The 18,711-nt window shown below is 35.5% G+C and overlaps 1 protein-coding gene across 1 annotated transcript in view; it reads right to left on the bottom strand.

Annotated features, from left to right (window-relative positions):
* LOC110461193 overlaps positions 1-15,969 on the bottom strand; it is a 40,611-nt gene extending 24,642 nt beyond the window's left edge. Inside the window, exons 1-3 of the mRNA XM_021514559.1 lie at positions 15,865-15,969; positions 11,276-11,609; positions 8,396-8,563 (exon numbers count right to left, since the gene is read on the bottom strand). Coding sequence (XP_021370234.1) covers positions 8,396-8,563; positions 11,276-11,562 — 455 coding nt within the window. The 5' untranslated portion in view covers positions 11,563-11,609; positions 15,865-15,969. The remainder of the gene's footprint in view (positions 1-8,395; positions 8,564-11,275; positions 11,610-15,864) is intronic.
* Positions 15,970-18,711: the final 2,742 nt, after the last annotated feature.

Raw genomic sequence — 18,711 nt, 5'->3', positions numbered from 1 at the left:
TACCGTCATCTCATCTGTATATGCACTAAAAATGAATACCTTTGCATCCATGAAATAAAAGGTATCATCCTGATTGGTCAAAACTGAAATCGAACATTTTTTAAACCTTGACAGATGACAGTTTTGATATTTGTCACAGTTTGAAAGATATCAGTTTTATCAAGTTGAGAAAAATCTATTTTATGAAACATCCATTCGATTTCTGTTTAATTTCACTTGTATATCTCACCGGTAAGCAGATGTAAGCAAGACAGCCATTATCGCGATATAAATTTGACGGGGCACCAATGAATATATCTTTATATCATTTTGGAGTGATGTCGCTTTAATCAATTTTATCACAATGGCAATGCCCATTTTGTTTAAAGTCTTATGTCTTCGTTACCGTTGAGGACACAAGACGGCATTGTCATCTACCTTTGGAATTACTCTGTAATCGTCTATGGTTCCCCCACACAACTGCCACATACGTGATTTAACGCGATTGGATACCTGCGATATACATCGTTAGTGCGCAAGCTATCGTTTTCAATATCCTAAGCTAAATACACGTTACACGTTTATCATATCTGATCAAATTTGATGCAGAGTGTATCTCAGCAGAGGTATAACGGTTATTGTATTCACGACAGACATTTTTACTGTTGTATCAGTATCGTGTGTGTCACAAAGAAAACAAACAGTAAAGTTCCCTTTGTGTCATATACTCATGCTTTCGAAATAAACAATGAAAAGACCGAGTACTCCCAGTAGTTGAAGTACAAATTGATATTTGACAAGAAGCTGCATTATATCAAGTTATAGGAAGAGCAAATTTGAATGAAACAGATCCATGGTCGAATGCACTGAAAACATTAATGTCAAAAGCGAGTGATTATATGTATTGCTTTTACTGAAGCAATTTAGATAACGGTTAATCGGCCAATCAGAGCAAAAAAATATACGATGATTTGTTTCAGATACAACCATTAACTTATATGCGTACTGTAAATGTAATAAAAACATTTAAGATTATTTATTTTATTTATTCATTGGCGCCTGGCCATCTGAACCTGATCCAAACCCATTCGGGTTTCAAATTGGCTCTGCACTACATTGTATGTCCTTGTATATTATTTGAAGAAACATAAAAGAAAAGAGACACTAATGTTTTAGCCGACATACAAGACAGCAACTTCGAACATTAAAACAAATGGAAATTGAATTTCTTCCAAAACTTAGCACACAGTTTGATAGTGTTTCTATTCCGTCTTTGCGTATTGCAATTTTATCTTCTCTTGAGAGAAGGTATTAATTGTTACGTCATTGGTTTGTGTGAGAAAATTACGCTGTTTTCTCAAAAAATGATGACGTTACTCTCACAAACAAATGACGTAACAATCAATACCTACTCTCAAGAGAAAATAACTCTGCAATACGCAAAGACGGAATTGGCTATCTTAACACATTTGAATGAAAAATGTTCCGCAATGGTTGTGCCCCAGGGGCAAAATAATTAGAACACTTTGAAATATGAACCTTGAGACAACAGAATTATACTATAACATTACCAGCTATCGACTGATGCAAATACAAATGTTTCTGATGGTCAGTGGCTTACTTGTTTTGGCTTTCTGCATCCACAAACAAAATTTGCATATACATTGTACGTGCTTCCTCTCGTCGTATATGTAATTATTGTTTCAGGTATCAAGCCTACTGAAGCGACGTCGAAACAACGCTATCAGTTTGTTTACACGACTATGAACTGTATTACACTGTTGATTTGGTTCAGTTTCAGCTTGCAATGGGACATTAATCAAGGGTCATTGTATGGTATCATCTCACTCTTAACTCATGCATGAATAAGCGCTTATGAGTCAGAGCAACCACGTAGATGTACGACACACAACGGACAGTGCGTCCAAAACTGTACTGACGGTTGTAGCCAAGTACCAATTACTACACATTACGTGCAATAATATTGATCGATAATCATTTATGTATATATTCTCTTTCAGCACATTGTCTAGATGGTATCAATACAACAACATTTGTATTTTTCCTCTTATTGTACGAGTATTAGTTAGTCAACCGTGTCGAAAGCTTCTTTTGAAAACACTCGGAGTCAATCCCATAAGTGTTAATTGCAATAAATACCAATGAAACTATCCGTTAATGTATGGTTCTGGTATTGATAACGCTATCGGTGTGTTAACATAACTCAAGGACTTGTAATTACTATAAGCAAACATTCTGAAAGAGCATGACATACATATAGCCCGTGACCCAAACAACATCATGTTATATGCACAGGTTTTGTATTAGGGGTTCTAAATATTTAATATTTAGGAAAGCGATCTGAACAAATTTCTTTCGTTTGTTTAATGTTCGATTTTTTTCTGAATTATGTATCAACATAAAGCAAACTGTTAAATTTTCTTCTAAAACAAGTTCGAACGATGAAATTGTCAACGTACTGGGTTAGGTATGAAATTAGTAATTCGAATATATTGTCTATTTGGCTACATGTATATGTAGCTGTGGTCATTCGGATATACTGTCAGAACAGTTAAATAAGATGCTAGTTTCCGTATAATAAATGTTCAGTTGACAACGTCTTCGCTGGGATTTCTGCAGGAATATACAAGTTAACTATGGGTATTCTGATTGTACCGAATTTATAACCACTTTAGCCGAGCATTTGGGTGCATTTTTCTGAAGACATTATTATTATTATCATATTCTTAACGGCCCATCAACTCATAAGAGGTCATTAGGGCTAATTAAAGTAGACAAAACATGTTAAAGGAAAAATAAAAAAATAAAACGAACGAAAAGGATCAAGAAAAACATGAATTAGAATAAATTGTAAAAGTGGCTATGATTCAGTAATATCGTTCTGAACAACCCGACATGTTTTAAATACTTTAGAATTGCCGAGATACAAACCTTTCCAATTTTTGAGATTTGAGATCTGTTATGTTATCATAAGACATTCTCTTGTTGGCTGAAGGTCAATGCAATCTAATAACAAGTGTTTCACTGTAAATGTCGTAAACGTATTCCTATAACCCGAACTTTTGATTTCACATCGTCATGTGTAAATTACCTTTTGTCCTTGTATATCTAGCCGTGTGAGATCTTACTGCATCTTATTTATCATTTAAAACTTATCTTATTTATCATGTAACAAGTATCTTATTTATCATATAAAACGTATCTTATGTATCATGTAAAACGGACAACAGGCTTCTATATTCCAGCTTCATTTTTGTCAATTACATAGGATACGAGAATAACATACTCAAAACCATGTTATTACACTCGAAACAGCTTTTATGTGATGACCGGTAACATTTTCTTATCTTAGCAGCAACATCTTATGTAATTAACGTTTCGAATGTACTAGTTGTCGCATTCGTTTTACAGTACAAACAGAAAATGAAAATGAATTTAAAGCCAGAGAATATAGATGTCAAAAGGTTCGTTTTTGCAAAAAACAATCTATGATATATAAAACAAGTCCTACTTCAGATGAAATTACAATTGCTATCTGTGAAACATCACATACTTTTGTATGATGATAAATGATAAACACTTTCATCACCAATCCCCAATTGTCCTTGTGTAAGGGCAATGCCAAAGACGTATTTGATTTAAAGAATTGATTATTTTTTCTAATGATATCTTTATAATTCTTAATAATGACGATCCTATTTTATCAAACACAAAATACACAACTGATAGGTACATAAAACATCTGGATGAAAAAGTTGCATTGCAATAGCACCATTACATGCATAAATCATAGATAAATCATTGTTCGCTTTGATTGTCTAATCAATTCCAAAGTTCTGAACTTCGTTCGGAATTTTAATCTTTATGCTGCAGCTGATTTCTACGATAAGAGGATGCTGAACTTTCAGACATACTAATTATTGTTTACTCTGCTACTGTATTTCCTTTATTTGAGATCATTCGGTGTAAGATTGCTCTTTTACAACACAGCCAAAAAGGCAATACAGACATGCAATAAACAACGCAAAAGCAACGTGAACAAATATGTACAAAACAAAAATTAAATACAGGATGACATGAGGGATAACTATTGAGTAATGGTGACCTTAAAGAATACTGCTAATGCAAAATAAATATTGTATCGGTAATGATTTTGGTTGGTAAATGAGTATCGTATACGGTGTTATCCTGGTGATGTTGAGTGTTGTATACGTATTTACTTTAGTGATGTTGTTGGGTGGGTAATAAGTATTGTAGACGTGGTAACTCTGGTGATGTTGTTGATGCATACGTAGTTACCTTGGTGATGTTGATGATGTATACGTAGTTACCTTGGTGATGTTGTTGGACGGGTAATAAGTGTTGTAGATGTGGTTACTCTGAGGATGTTGATGATGCATACGTAGTTACCTTGGTGATGTTGTTGGGTGGGTAATAAGTGTTATAGACGTGGTTACTCTGGTGATGTTGATGATGCATTCGTAGTAACCTTGGGGATGTTGTTGATGCATACGTAGCTACCTTGGTGATGTTGTTGGGTGGGTAATAAGTGTTGTAGACGTGGTTACTCTGGTGATGTTGATGATGTATACGTAGTTACTTTGGTGATGTTGTTGGGTGGGTAATAAGTGGTGTAGACGTGGTTACTCTGGTGATGTTGATGATGCATTCGTAGTAACCTTGGTGATGTTGTTGGATGGGTAATAAGTGGTGTAGACGTGGTTACTCTGGTGATGTTGATGATGTATACGTAGTTACTTTGGTGATGTTGTTGATGTATACGTAGTAATATTGGGAATCAATTAGCGTGGGAAATGGGTATTGTGTATGGAGTGCAACTTGGTAATGTTGTTGGATTTGTGGTTAATATTTTGTACTAAGAAACTTTGTGATGATGTTGGCTAGAAAATGAGTATTGTATACGATAAAACGTTAATATAATAGTGAGCGAGAAATTAAGAGTGTGAACAGACAAATCTTGCTGATTAAGATACATGCACTTGGGTTTTGAGTTTCGGGGCAACCATCGTGATGCTGCTGCTGATGATATGATGATTGATTATGAATTTGCTGAAAATGGTGATGATGATTGCGAAATGGATATTGTGTATAGAAGAACAACCTCGGTGATACTTGGGTGAAGAATAAATATTTCCTATTGAGTAATGAGTATTGTGAATTGTGTAACTTTGCTGGATGTCACTTCTGATGTATAGGAGGCGGTTCACTAAACATTTATTATAATTGTGATTAATAGACTATATAATGCCGATTTCCATAAATAAAACTCGTGTTAGGATTATTTCCGCTACCTGTCCCAGCAAAATAAATATGAAGGCCATACAAGTAACAATACCTCAAACACGTAACCTAATCGAAAGTAGTTATGAAACATAAATCAATACTTGGAATAAAGCAAATGATTCGCTAACAAAGAAATATCACCTCCGGTGTACCAGTTTGATTAACTGAATTATTGATTGCAGATTGACGTTTATGCAACAACTAAAGTCATAGGATGATAGGTTCCCCTATTGGTAGGGCCACATAAAAACAAAGTGAAAAGAGCGATTATTTCTACAAACGGTAGGACCACACATCAGCATACTTCTAAGGGCGATGATTTAAACAAAACGTGGGACAAAATATCAGGTTTGGTTTTAGGAAAATGGTTTAACCAAACAGTAGAGCCACACAACAGCTTACGTATAAGGGCAATGGTTTAAACAAACAGTAGGACCACACAACAGCTTACGTATAAGGACAATAGTTTTACCAAACAGTAGGGTGACACAACAGCTTAGGTATAAGGACAATGGTTTAGCCAAACAGTAGGGCCACACAGCAGCTTACGTATAAGGACAATTGTTTTACCAAACAATTGGGCCACACAACAGCTAACATATAAGGACAATTGTTCAAACAAACAGTAAAGTCGCACAACAACTTACGTATAAGGACAATGATTAAACCAAACAGTAGGGCCACACAACAACTTGCGTATAAGGACAATGGTTTAAACAAACAGTAGGACCACACCACACCTTACATATAAGGACAATGGTTTAAACAAACAGTAAAGTCGCACAACAACTTACGTATAAGGACAATGGTTTAACCAAACAGTTGGGCCACACAACAGCTTACGTATAAGGACAATGGTTTAAACAAACAGAAAAACCGCACAACAACTTACGTATAAGGACAATCGTTTTACCTAAAAGTGGGGCCACACAACAGCTAACGTAAAAGGACAATGGTTTAACCAAACAGTAGGGCCACACAGCAGCTTACGTATACGGACAATGGTTTAACCAAACAGTAGGGCCACACAACAGCATCGGTCTTAGGGTGAGGGTTTACACGAAAATAGGACTAATAAAAGTTTAGCTCTAAGGTCGATTAATATAAACAAACAGCTGGGTCAATCAACAGATAAGGTCTAAGGGTAATGGATAAAACAAACATACTGCTGACATAACAGCATAGGTCTACGGAAGATAGTTTTAGCATACAGTAGGGCAAAACAACAGCCTAGAACCTAGGACGATAGTTTGAACAAACAGAAGGGCAACACAACAGGTTAAGTCTGAGGACGACATTTTCCGTAAAAGGTAAAGTCACACAACGGGTTAGGTCCTCGGATGATGTTAAAAAACAGTAGGGCCAAATAATAGCGTAAGTCTATGAACGATAGTTTCCACAGAACGGTTCGGGCGACAGCTAAGATCATACAATGAGGGTTTCTATAAATGTCATGCCCAAACATTCTCTTCCCTAAGAAATCTTTACATTGTGGGATTTAAATGAAAATAAACAAGGCAAAGTATTGCAAGACAATCCATAGTCCCCCATCGGCAATGATTTATATATTTAACAAACAGTACACTTATGTCAAAAAAGTATAGGTACCAGTTATGTCATAGTGACCTTATTCTTGCACTCCGTCATCCCAAGCTGTTGATGTAAACTAATTTTGGCTACCCCAGGTGAAATAGTATAGAAGATATGCCCCGTGAAACTATTTTTAAAGTAAAGTTCTTTTGGTGTGGTTTGGTTTAGTATTGTTTAACGTCTTATCAACAGCTATGGTCATTTAAGGACGGCCTCCCCTGTGTGCAAGATGCATGCGTGTAGCATATGCGTGTGTGTTTTTGGAGGATACGATATGTTCGTGTTTGTCTCCTTGTGAAAGCTTGGAACTGATGCCGACTTTATAGTGCTACCTCACTAAAACATACTGCCGAGGACACCCAGCAGGACACCCCACCCGGTCACATTACTCTGACAACGGGCGAAACATTCGTCCCACTCCTCAATTGCTGAGCATTAAGCAGGAGTAGAAACTACCATTTTTACAGACTCTGGTATGTCGCGGCCAGGGGACAGAACCCAAAACCTTCATCACAGGGACGAACGCTCAACTGAAGGCCAAAAGGGAGGCATTGTCAAGGGAGACATTAGGAAGAAGAAATTTGTTTAGAAAGAAGAGAAAAGATAAGATCCCAATTTAGTCGCCTCTTACGATCATGCAATGGGGAAAGCAGGTACACTTCTTACGTCCTACTTGCAGGGACGAAGTATAGATCAATGGTCAAGTCATACGTCACAGTGACTTGATTCTTGCACACTGCACTGCGCCATCAAAAGATGTCCTTGTATGCCAAGTCTGGTTACACGAGGTGAACAAGTATAGAGGATATGCCCTGGGCGAAGCAGAACACGTTTAGCCTTTAGGAACCTCAAGTGTTAGCCTCATTGTACTATGTCTATGTAAACATGTCCTTTCTTTATATTTTGAAATAGTTTTATTGATTATGAGTACGAATTACGGTTTTCTTGAGACATTGGTATTCTGTTCTTTGTTTCGCTTTCACACTCCCTCACCTATCACGTCACAACACATTTGATCATGAGGATCAATTAATTGCTTATCAACATACAGAAACCAAATGTAGACACAGAAATGAACAACATGAAATTAAGAAATATGTATTCGAAACCACGTGATGTTAATAAAACAGCATTGCTTCAGTAAACTTGGCACCGTCAAATCCAGAGAACCGTGACAGTCATCAACAACATTTGACACAGTGAGCATGAGTTTTTCATGTAAGACATTGTTAGTTTGAATGTATGTCAACTTGTCCAAAGAATGAGTATCATAACGAGCAATACGTTCATATTTCCAAAATGCAAATTTTGAGAAATGTATGAGAGTTTAGGTAGAAAATGTATTTTATTAATTGTCTTTCAATCATAATTAATCCTATACAAATAGTTTAAATAGTTTTGAGTTTCAATATTTATAGAAATATGCAAACGGATATTTTTGCGAGAAAATATTGTAAAACTAACAACACTTTGAACAACTGCGGTTATTTTTATAACTTACTTGAAAGCGTTCTGGTTACAGATGGTGATGGACGGAAATTGAAGGGAGGTGTTGTAGTTGACTCGAACATTGACCGTCACAGGCCAGCCGTAGTAATACCCCACCCTGTCAACTATCTGGTATACCAACACAGAGGTGCAGGCGCATATCATCATCAACCACAGCAGTCTGAAAATAAACAACACCATTTACTCGCTACACAACCTTTATTGTGTTCATAGGTTTAATTAGTTTGAGTTGTATGTCTTATTAACAGCTATGGTCTGATCTTCTAAAGATATGCTAGGTTTTGGTGGTGGATGAATACCTGGAGGAAGACCACCGACCTGCGGCCAGTACCTAGCGACTGTCTCACATTGTCGAACCCGCGACCCAGTGGTGGAGGGCTTGTGGTAGCAGTATGTCAGATGCCTTAACCACGCGGCCCCAAACGTCCTATTTAAAGCTATGGTCATCTATGGACGTGCCAGGATTTGATGATGTATATATATATATTTGTTTCTGTAGTTAGAGAATGATTTTCGCAATAACTCGCAAGGAGACTGTTTTTTTGATATTTTCCTTTAAAAACTTGCATACGTACTTACATTTGTACTTTTAATATGAAATAAAAGTCCTCTCTATCGCTAAATCAAATATATACGAATAACACCTTCCTGCATAGTTCTTACAAAAACTACACTGGACAACAAATTAAAGCGATACAAAGAATTTTCCTTTCCTACATAATCTAGCAGAAACAACATCCATTCAGCATTGCTTCGTGTTAAAAAAAAGAACTATTGTGTTCGCTTGATCAATACCTATTACATCTCCATGAATGGTCAGTGGCTTTCTAAACCATAGTTTGATGTCATAATAACGTCAACAATCTGCAATAACATTCATAGATAAAATGAATGTTATCTGAATGTGTTAGGCTTATACTATCACGTTTGGTTTACATTGTAAAGCAACCCATTTACTTTTTATCTAATCTGTGTTTTGGTAAACATTTATAGGGAGAAATGTATTTTTGTTTTGATTTCATAAACATAAAAATATTGTACTAAATGTGGTAAACCAACATAACTGAGTACGGTTTGATAAATGAAGATTATGCCCTGGGTAAAGACAATGACTAATGTTTTCAATAACGCTATACAAAATTGCTGCTATACCCATTTTTGGCATATAATATTGCTACTACATGTAATAGCCTTTTTAATGTTTTCGACACAAAATTTACGCCATGCGATAACAGCTGCTACACAGATATTACGAAATATATCATTACAATTAAAAAGACATTTGAAAACGATTCACAGCCAACAAATGGCACCCTATCAATCAATTTGCGTTTACAAGTTACCCTTTCTAAAGTGATGTTTAATAGTTTTCCGTCCTGCTTTCATGTGTTGATGCTGTTTTCGTAATGAGGAAAGGTTAATGTTTCGCACATATGTAGAAATAGCGAATTCCCTCGTTACAAATAAATAATTAACACCATGCCAACACTTCGGAACGAATTGTGTCAATTTTATCAAGGCGTCATCGTATACAATATTCTTTGATGAATCAGTAGGGTCGAATGGTATTTATCTGTGAAAAAGACCCCAATAAAGAAAGTTCTGTGGGAGATCGTCATATATAATGATTTATGCTTATATTTGTTGTTTACAAAAAACTTTTTTTTTTACCACGATCTTACTGAAACGTTATCATTGATTTGGAAGATATCATCGACTTTTAAGTGTGTAAAGTAATGCATGTCATGTACACTGTAGAACGATACAACGGCGTGGCAATATAAATTGTATACACTTTAAAACTACAAAACTACTTAAGTCTTTAAACTGTGTATAATGTACGTTAATAACTCTGACATATATTGTGGTAAAGAATATGACAATAAATCAATAAGACTTTAAATGCTCTGGGTATTTTTGATAATGTTTATATATTGCATGAAGTCAATCAATTCTCTGATTTGATGTTGCTTTTCAATTTGGAAAACAATATATCATTTTCTAAAATGACAACTTATTTATTCATTTAAGGTTGTTAATTTAACTCTATCTCTTAATATAATCCATTTAATATTTGAGGAATATGTAATATCAACAGTGCAAATTCTCTTTCTATTTTATGTAACTTTGACAGATAGAGTGCTTGAAGTTTGTTATAAGACACTTGTGACGATAAAAGCCAGCTAATACTCTCATTCTGCGTTCAATTACTGGAGTAAAGAATTGATGAATTAGTTGAACAATCCCATAAGAAATATGTTACTGTTTAACAAAAATTATAACTGCTATGAGCTATCTTTCGAGAATCAAAGAAATTCTGAACATACCGTTGATATAATCAAGGAATGAATATATTCCTTACCTATAGTAAGTGTGTATAACTCCATTTAGTTAAATATCTAACAATGCTAACGCTTTAATGTTAAAAGTACGTACGTTAACGAATACATTAACTACACATTTAAGCAATGGAAAAGCTGAGAACATTGGGTTTAAAATAGTCTTAGCCTATACCACACAAACAGATACTGATGGTCAGCTTATAGTTGTCAGGATGCAAATTGAAAGCGTATCAAACACAATCAGAATGTTCTATATAATCGTACGGTTCGTAGGATATATGTTCGTTCAACACAACTAGAAAATTATAACAAATAATGAACCATATATTTAAAACAGCACATTTAACAATAGGCAACCCTTATTTTTTCGATCCCCATTCTTCAAAACGAATATAGCAGGAAGTATAACACGTCTAATATATGATCCCGCCTAAACAAAAAAGGACACAATATATCAGTAGTGGAACTTATAATAATGAACAAAGTTATGTTAAACCTTTAAAACACGTTAATAAGACGTAACAACTTACTTTCTGCCGATAAACGATCCTTGGTGAGCCACATAACGAAGGCCATGGAACGTAGATCCCTCTGCAAAATCCTTAAGAACAGTTCGAAACCCTGGCGATTTTTGTACGTTTTGTTTCTCCATGGTCTTATACTTGTTTGCTACTTTCGATCGTTTCCTGTTCTTGTTACCGCTGACGAATTGGTCCCAGTTTGCGTCACTCCCGTTCTTGGTATGAGTGTCGCGCAGTTCCACGTAGACGTCCTGAAGAGGATTCCCGTCTTCAAATCGATTTGGTCTGGACATCATTATATGTTACTTTCAGCTGCCACGTGTAACGCCTATCCAGAGTTTTCCTACAAGTTATGAAATGCTTCATATTTACTCAAAGTATCACATCAACAGAACTGTGATCACAATGGACATATAAGCAAGTGACTGTGTCAGTATCTGTCGAGGGCATACCGTCACGTGTCTATTAGTTAACTCGTCATGTTGCTGTCAGTTGAATCAAAGATAATAACACTTGTCAGTTATTTTAATGGTATGTTAATATTTATGCCGTGGGTCGATTTGAATCCCCCGTACTGTAGTGTTTACCTGTGTATTGATGCTATTGGTATCGTACGCTGCTGCTGCTGCTTGGGTCTATGGACTAACGATGATTCCATCGGGCTAGTGTATCATATAAAGTAATACGTAGCTAAGCTGTATAGAGATGTACAGTAATGTATGAGTGGTCAGAAAGAGATTGCTGACTGCTTAATGAATTTACTGTCTGTTGTATGTCATCTACTTATGCGCTTTATCACTTGGCGAGTAGACGTAATTGTTTGTGTTTCCGCCTCTGGTATTTATGTTGTTCTAAATGCCAAGATTAGTGTTTGCTGTCTTGTTGATACCTTGTATAATTAATAAAGGCATTATGTCACGTCAGTGGTCAAGTGATGTCAATTTCTGTTTAAAAGTTAAAAGTTCAATTGTTAAGACAATCTGGACGGACTTCAAAACGTGTTGAAACATTAGCCTTTTCGACAAGTTACCAACTAGCCATTTTTAACAAGCTAATGGCGTTTCTGTATTGAAATCAAACGACATGCTCTTCTGTACTTTGCTTGTGTATAATGTAAAAATGATATATACGTATTTCACAAAATTGATTTACCATTGTTAAAGATATCCATCCTTATTATGTAGATAATGGTAGACTATGTTACTGCTATTGACATGTTCTGTCGCCATACATACAATTGATCCACCCTGGTTAAAACAATATGTAACTGTTTTTAAAATGACCAATTATTTCACAAAATAAGAAAGAGGATAAATATCGTGAAAAACCGACGTATTTTGTAAATAGATCTTGACCAGTTATCAGGATAAAACAAGCAAACACTATATCATTAGGCACAAATCTTCGGTTCATCCTTATTTTCATTTGCTTAAAAAACAATGTCAGTAACTTTCATGATTGTTACCTCTAGTCCTCTGATTCCATTGGTTAGGCTTTTGTGAAACTGACCGGATGTTACAGTAAGTGTTGATGACGTTATATTTAAGTTAGATAGCATTTAATGATACATGAGTACATTTTATTTTACTAATTTAGTAATTATATTTCACTAAATAATTAGTATTATATGACCTTCACTACCACAGTGACACATTCAATATATACCGGGGGCAGTTTCGCTGCAGTTTGATTTTCGACTTTTTCGCCCTCCGCCGAGAGGACAAATTTATTAATATTATGGTAAACATCTGAAAACATCAAAATACACATAGTCATTAAATGTGAAGGGCGAATTTAAAATAGGTTGTACGTGAATTTTACTGTCGAGGGCTAAAACTTGAGTGGACGAACATTTCCCGGTATACAGTAACTGAATGTAAATCTACATCATATTATAATATATACTTAGGTTGTTTATCCGTAAGCGATGACGCAGACACGCAAACACGTACTTTAAAGTATATTGCATGTCTCATTGAAACTCGAAAATCTGCGTCAGCATTAATCCATTTCTTGAAGCATTATGGTTTAGTTATTTAGGTGTACATGATGTGTATCCATACCTTCCAACCGCCATATCTAAACAGGATTGATGCTGAAAACTAATTTCCTTTACATATACTAACTGACCTTGTTTTAGAAAATCTGGTCGCTAAACCGTATATTCAGTGAACCTAAGTGAACATGACCTATGATTTAAATAAACAAGCAAGTACCAATTCTGTGGATGGCTACGCTGGCTGTTGTGTGAACGGTAATTATTCAGGGATAAATAGCACAAACAGACTTTACAGCTACACCAATGTGGTGTTCGGGAATGAAATCTTCGAACCAAATAGAACTCTAATTTAAGGGTGCGTGGGCGACAGCTGTCAACACAGACTTGACTCCCCGTAACGGAAATAGTCAGCTTAAAACATTAATTAACAAAACTGTTTAAATATTAACAGGGCGTAATTGGTAAATATGTTATAACGCGCACTAGGTAGTTAATAAATATACCTGTGTATTTATCATTGATTTGTGTTGCAATGTAATACCAGGTACATCTCTCCAAAGGGGGTTCTCATATCGAGTAAGGCAAAAGCTTGTTCATAAATGTTAAGGTTACAAATCAAAAATTTGATATCAGAATGATATCTGTATGGTGATGTAATTATTTTAGTTACCAATTACCGATTGTTATTAAAACGATGTATGGTCATGATATAATCAGCGTGCTCGTTATACTAATAAGACAATATTATCATATATCATTTTTGTCTCCACAGACACCATCGGGCCATCTGTTAAAAGCACACCGTGTGGGACGTACGTGATGAATAACCAATTTTGTTGTTGTTGTTTCCAAATTCATCACGCCTTCATATCGACCTCGCTATTGGTTATTTGCGATTATGATTTATATGTGCATTGCTTGAGCTCAACACTGAGCTTTTTTTATCAAAACACTCCTACACACATAGTTTATTATTTGACATTACTCTGACACGATATTAACAGTCTCGGCTTCAGACAGTATAAACAAGCATAACATAGCATGGGTGACGTTTATGTAGGGGTCCCGTTGGGAGAGGATGGTTTCACAGTTTTTTTTCTAACCCCCAGTTACATATATGTATTTTTTTCGAATATTTTTGAACACTGTGGATAATTGACAAACAAGGACAACAAACATAACAAGAGGCCCATTGGCTTTAACGATCACCTGTGTCCTACAGTATTTTGTTGTTGTTGTTGAAATAATAATGTCAAAGGAGAAGAGTACATTATTTGACATACAAAAATGCGAGGTCCATCAGTCAATTATCACTACCAAGTTTGAGTAAAACTAGAGAAGTGTGTAACACATGAATGCCCTTTGCCACAGAAAATGTATCTCGCTGTTTGAAAATTTTCTTTAGATAGTAACGGTGACCTTGACCTAGCAAAAAGTTTTTCAAAATGGTGGCATTTGCGGCAATATTGTATTTCTAAGCGACCCGAAAAATAACAACACTTTGTCAACACCATGAGTCGTTCATTCCTACAAGTTTTCAGTTAATTCGGCCAACAAGAACTGGACTTTAAATTTAAAATATGTTTTTTTCAAAATGGCGGCATTGGCGGCGGCCATATTAGATTTCTTAGCGACCCGAAAAATAACAACACTTCGTCAGGCAGATGTCAGTAACATTCCCAGGAAATATAAATTTACAGTATTTCAGCTTAAGTTGAAAATGTAAAATGTTAACGAACGACGCACGACGGATAGCAATAGGTCACTTGAGCTAAAGCTCAGGTGACCTAATAACCATACCACATTTCTACACATGAATGACTTCAACCCGGGAAAACCATCATGAGGAATGACGTCAATACATCTTAAAGAAAAAAGATGATATTTCGTGAAGTTCAAGTTCAAATAATTTTGTGTAATTATTTTACCCGATGAATGCATTCCAATGATGATCGATCTTAACTTGTTAAATCCGGGCAAATGTATACCGAGTTTCAGAACTGATAAAACATTTTGTAAGAGTTAAGAGAAAAATATCTATAGTAAAAAAACAAATCTTCGGAGATTTATTTTCCGGAATCCCCTTTTCTTTAGTTAGGGCTGTACATATTAACAAACTAGTTTATAATGAGACGGCACTTAAAAAATATACTGTGGACACAAGTTCGTCATTTCGACAATGTAGTCACATTATTATCTACAACGAGCTAAGCAGTATTTACTTAGACGCCTTGTCTAGGTGGGTACCAACCGAACGAAGACTGACATCAGAACAGACCTATACTTTTGGAGTCATTACAATTTTGATCTCATATGTGTCACTAACTTGGAGAGGCATTACATTATGCATAACATAACACCTTAACTTTGAAAAGGCATCGTCATGCAATCTGGCAATGGAACACTTCTGGTAAACAACCCTTTTTATGACAAGGCTAACATAACATATCACATTATTTTCATGCTTTCTAGCTGTTACAATTCGATGTTCAATATATATTTACAGAATCGAATTTATAACAAAGTGTTATCTATTTTTAATTCATCCTGTTCACTTGTATGTTATCAAAAAAATGATAGTTAAATACAGGTTACCTACCTCGATGCCATTGTTATTCATGAAGTCCTGTAAGTTCCTGCTGTTAGTTCCTTACTCTAAGTAACTACAATATGTATTTTGTAGCTTCATATGAACAGTCTTATGGTTGCCTGGCTACAGTTTGAGACAGAGGGGGGCTGTTTACCAAGATAAGACATCACCTATCCCTGAAGTAGGTTCTGTATATACTCCCCAAACACAGCAGATCTTATCAGAACAGGTATATAGCCGCACTACTTACTATGTCGCCTGCAGACACTTATCACCAATTAAAACATTTTTTTTCGCAAAACAGAACTACTCCGTATCCGAACGAATACATAAAGTATTGCAGCCTGGGATTTTCTGTGAAGGGCGTATGCATATACTATGATATAAATATGACTCTTGCACCATTGGCAAGGCGACACGAGAACTCCGTATGGGCTTTTAAAATCAATTATACATTGCTAAAGATCTGAAACTAACTATTTGTTACATTATATGAGTGTAAAAGCAACTTTTTATTATCGATTTGTGGCAAGGTCTAAGCATTCCTATCTGTAATAGTTGTTTAAATCTAACTTTTAATACACCTTTACACACAATAAATTATATCCTTATACACAATTTATATTCAAACATTACGCAATCCCAATACACATTATGTCAAAACCATGTTTTTAATTTGACAGCGCAAGCAAAATTTAAAGATTCTATTAAAACATTAAGCTCTTATGTTCAAGGTATCAAGGTATATGCTATCACTTTACAACGACAGAACATGTTTTATAACTACATGTATATGTAATTTTATTAATTTTTAAATTTAACAAATTATTTTGATGGCATAAAAAGATCATGCAAATGCCTACTGAAATTAATAGCTTTAAATGTGTAGGTTGTTATAGATTATGCGATGGAAGATTGGAATATTCTGTGATTTTTTTCTAAATTCAGAAGATAATACACTTTAATGTACTTATGCGTGCATTTGTATTTCTCGAGTAAAGTAAATGTAAATGAAAATGGCTAACCAAAGAGCTTCGCAATCTATCATTTCCCGTGTGCTTAGCTGAAGTTATCACTTTACAACCTGGTCAAAATAGAAATATTTTCTTTATACTAATAGACCCATTTAATACCAATACTTAAACGACATGCCTTACATGTACCTCAATCTTTAATTACAACGTGACGAACAGAAACGGCTTACTACACAGCCGCGGGATAAATATGACAATTATAATCTTCAACACACTTCTTACAACAATTTACTTCATGAGATGCATGTTGATATGACGACAGGGCAAGCGTAATGGCCGCAATATCTCATTTGAGTATATTTTAATCTTATCAGCTATATGAAGGTTGATGATTCTGATTTGCTCAGTAGTGTGACTTGTGGATTTGTGGACTTCCGCTATTCTTAATTTGACTTGATATAGATTGACATATCGGATGCCATCGAAGACGAAGATATGCCTCTCCTTCCGGAGCACCTGGTCGGGTAGTCGGGCGGCGCATTTGATAGCGCACTCGACTTTCACCAACCCTATCGAATGTAAACAAGGAATGTGGTCATCTGCCCGACCAGGTGGAATTTCTCCTGGTACTCCGGTTTTTATACACATAAAGACCCCTTGCCCGCTTGCATCCTATAAATAAGAATGATTGATATTAATGGATGTAACTAGTTTCTTAATTGTTTTAAAGTAAGACATCATCTTATCCACGTTGTACCCTTATAAGAGTCTGCATTTAAATCTTGATATGTCCGACTTAGAATAAAGATAGCCACAGCAAAAGTCTATCTGCATCGAAATTTCTTCTGAAAAACAAAGTCCGAAAATACAAGAAGTCAAGTTTTTAACTTCTTTGGGGAAATAGAAAACTCATATACAAATACCAATATAGTTACTTAAGATAAGCAATGAGTGAACATGACAACTGTTAGCCTTGTTTCAGTTTCCACACTTATGAGCATTACGTCAAGAACGTCTTCATGCGAACTTACAATAAATTTGAAACATAGCAGAAACACCTACGCAAAAAACTTTTTTACGTACAAACGTAACAGTTTGGGTGTGTATCGTTCCCCCCAAGAATGCAAGGAGTGTGTTTCAAATCTGTTGAAACCGCTACCACAGATGTGGAAATGAAGCAGTTGCTTAAAACTCTCACACTGATCCAGCACGATGGATCTTTTGATGCTATGATGCATCGATAGCCCATGTAGCAGTGGCTAATATTTGAAGTCGTATACGAAATTCTCAAATACACAGTGGCTGCAGTTCTCTCAAACATAAAATCACGATGTTTACATTTCATAATGCGAAATCACTTAATTAGATAATTAGAAGAGAGAACCGCTTTTTCACACGCGGATTTTATCTATTTTCACCACAACGTCATACAATTATTAATACAAAGTTAATAAACTTTACTTATTAAACAGTGGTTTTTTTCAAACCCCACAACGGCGCAAAGCGCCGCCGGGGTTTGATCTGTAAACACTTTGTCCACTTCCGGTGCTTCCCCATGCGTGAAAGCCTTCTGGGAAATTAAGGCCGCATACTGTCTACAAAAATATGTTGGTAAACCCTACCGTATCGGTATTGATTGCAGTTTACTTGTAAAATATCATGAATTCTCTATTTAATAAAAACATATATTTAATGCAGTGAAGATAAACGAAACATCATATCTTCACAAGTAAAAACTTCACTCTGTAAGTATTGTCCAATCTGAACGGTACATTATATTTCTGCGTAGATTTTCAGTTTCAAGTTTAGATGAAGTGACGGCAGTATAAGTGGTTGAGCTGTTTACCTTTGCAGCATACATTGTTGTTTTTACATAACTACA

Source organism: Mizuhopecten yessoensis, unplaced genomic scaffold (genome assembly GCF_002113885.1).
Source record: "Mizuhopecten yessoensis strain PY_sf001 unplaced genomic scaffold, ASM211388v2 scaffold10589, whole genome shotgun sequence".
Classification (NCBI taxonomy): domain Eukaryota; kingdom Metazoa; phylum Mollusca; class Bivalvia; order Pectinida; family Pectinidae; genus Mizuhopecten; species Mizuhopecten yessoensis.
Note: the sequence above shows the minus strand (reverse complement) of the source record. Positions and strands in the feature narration are given on the sequence as shown.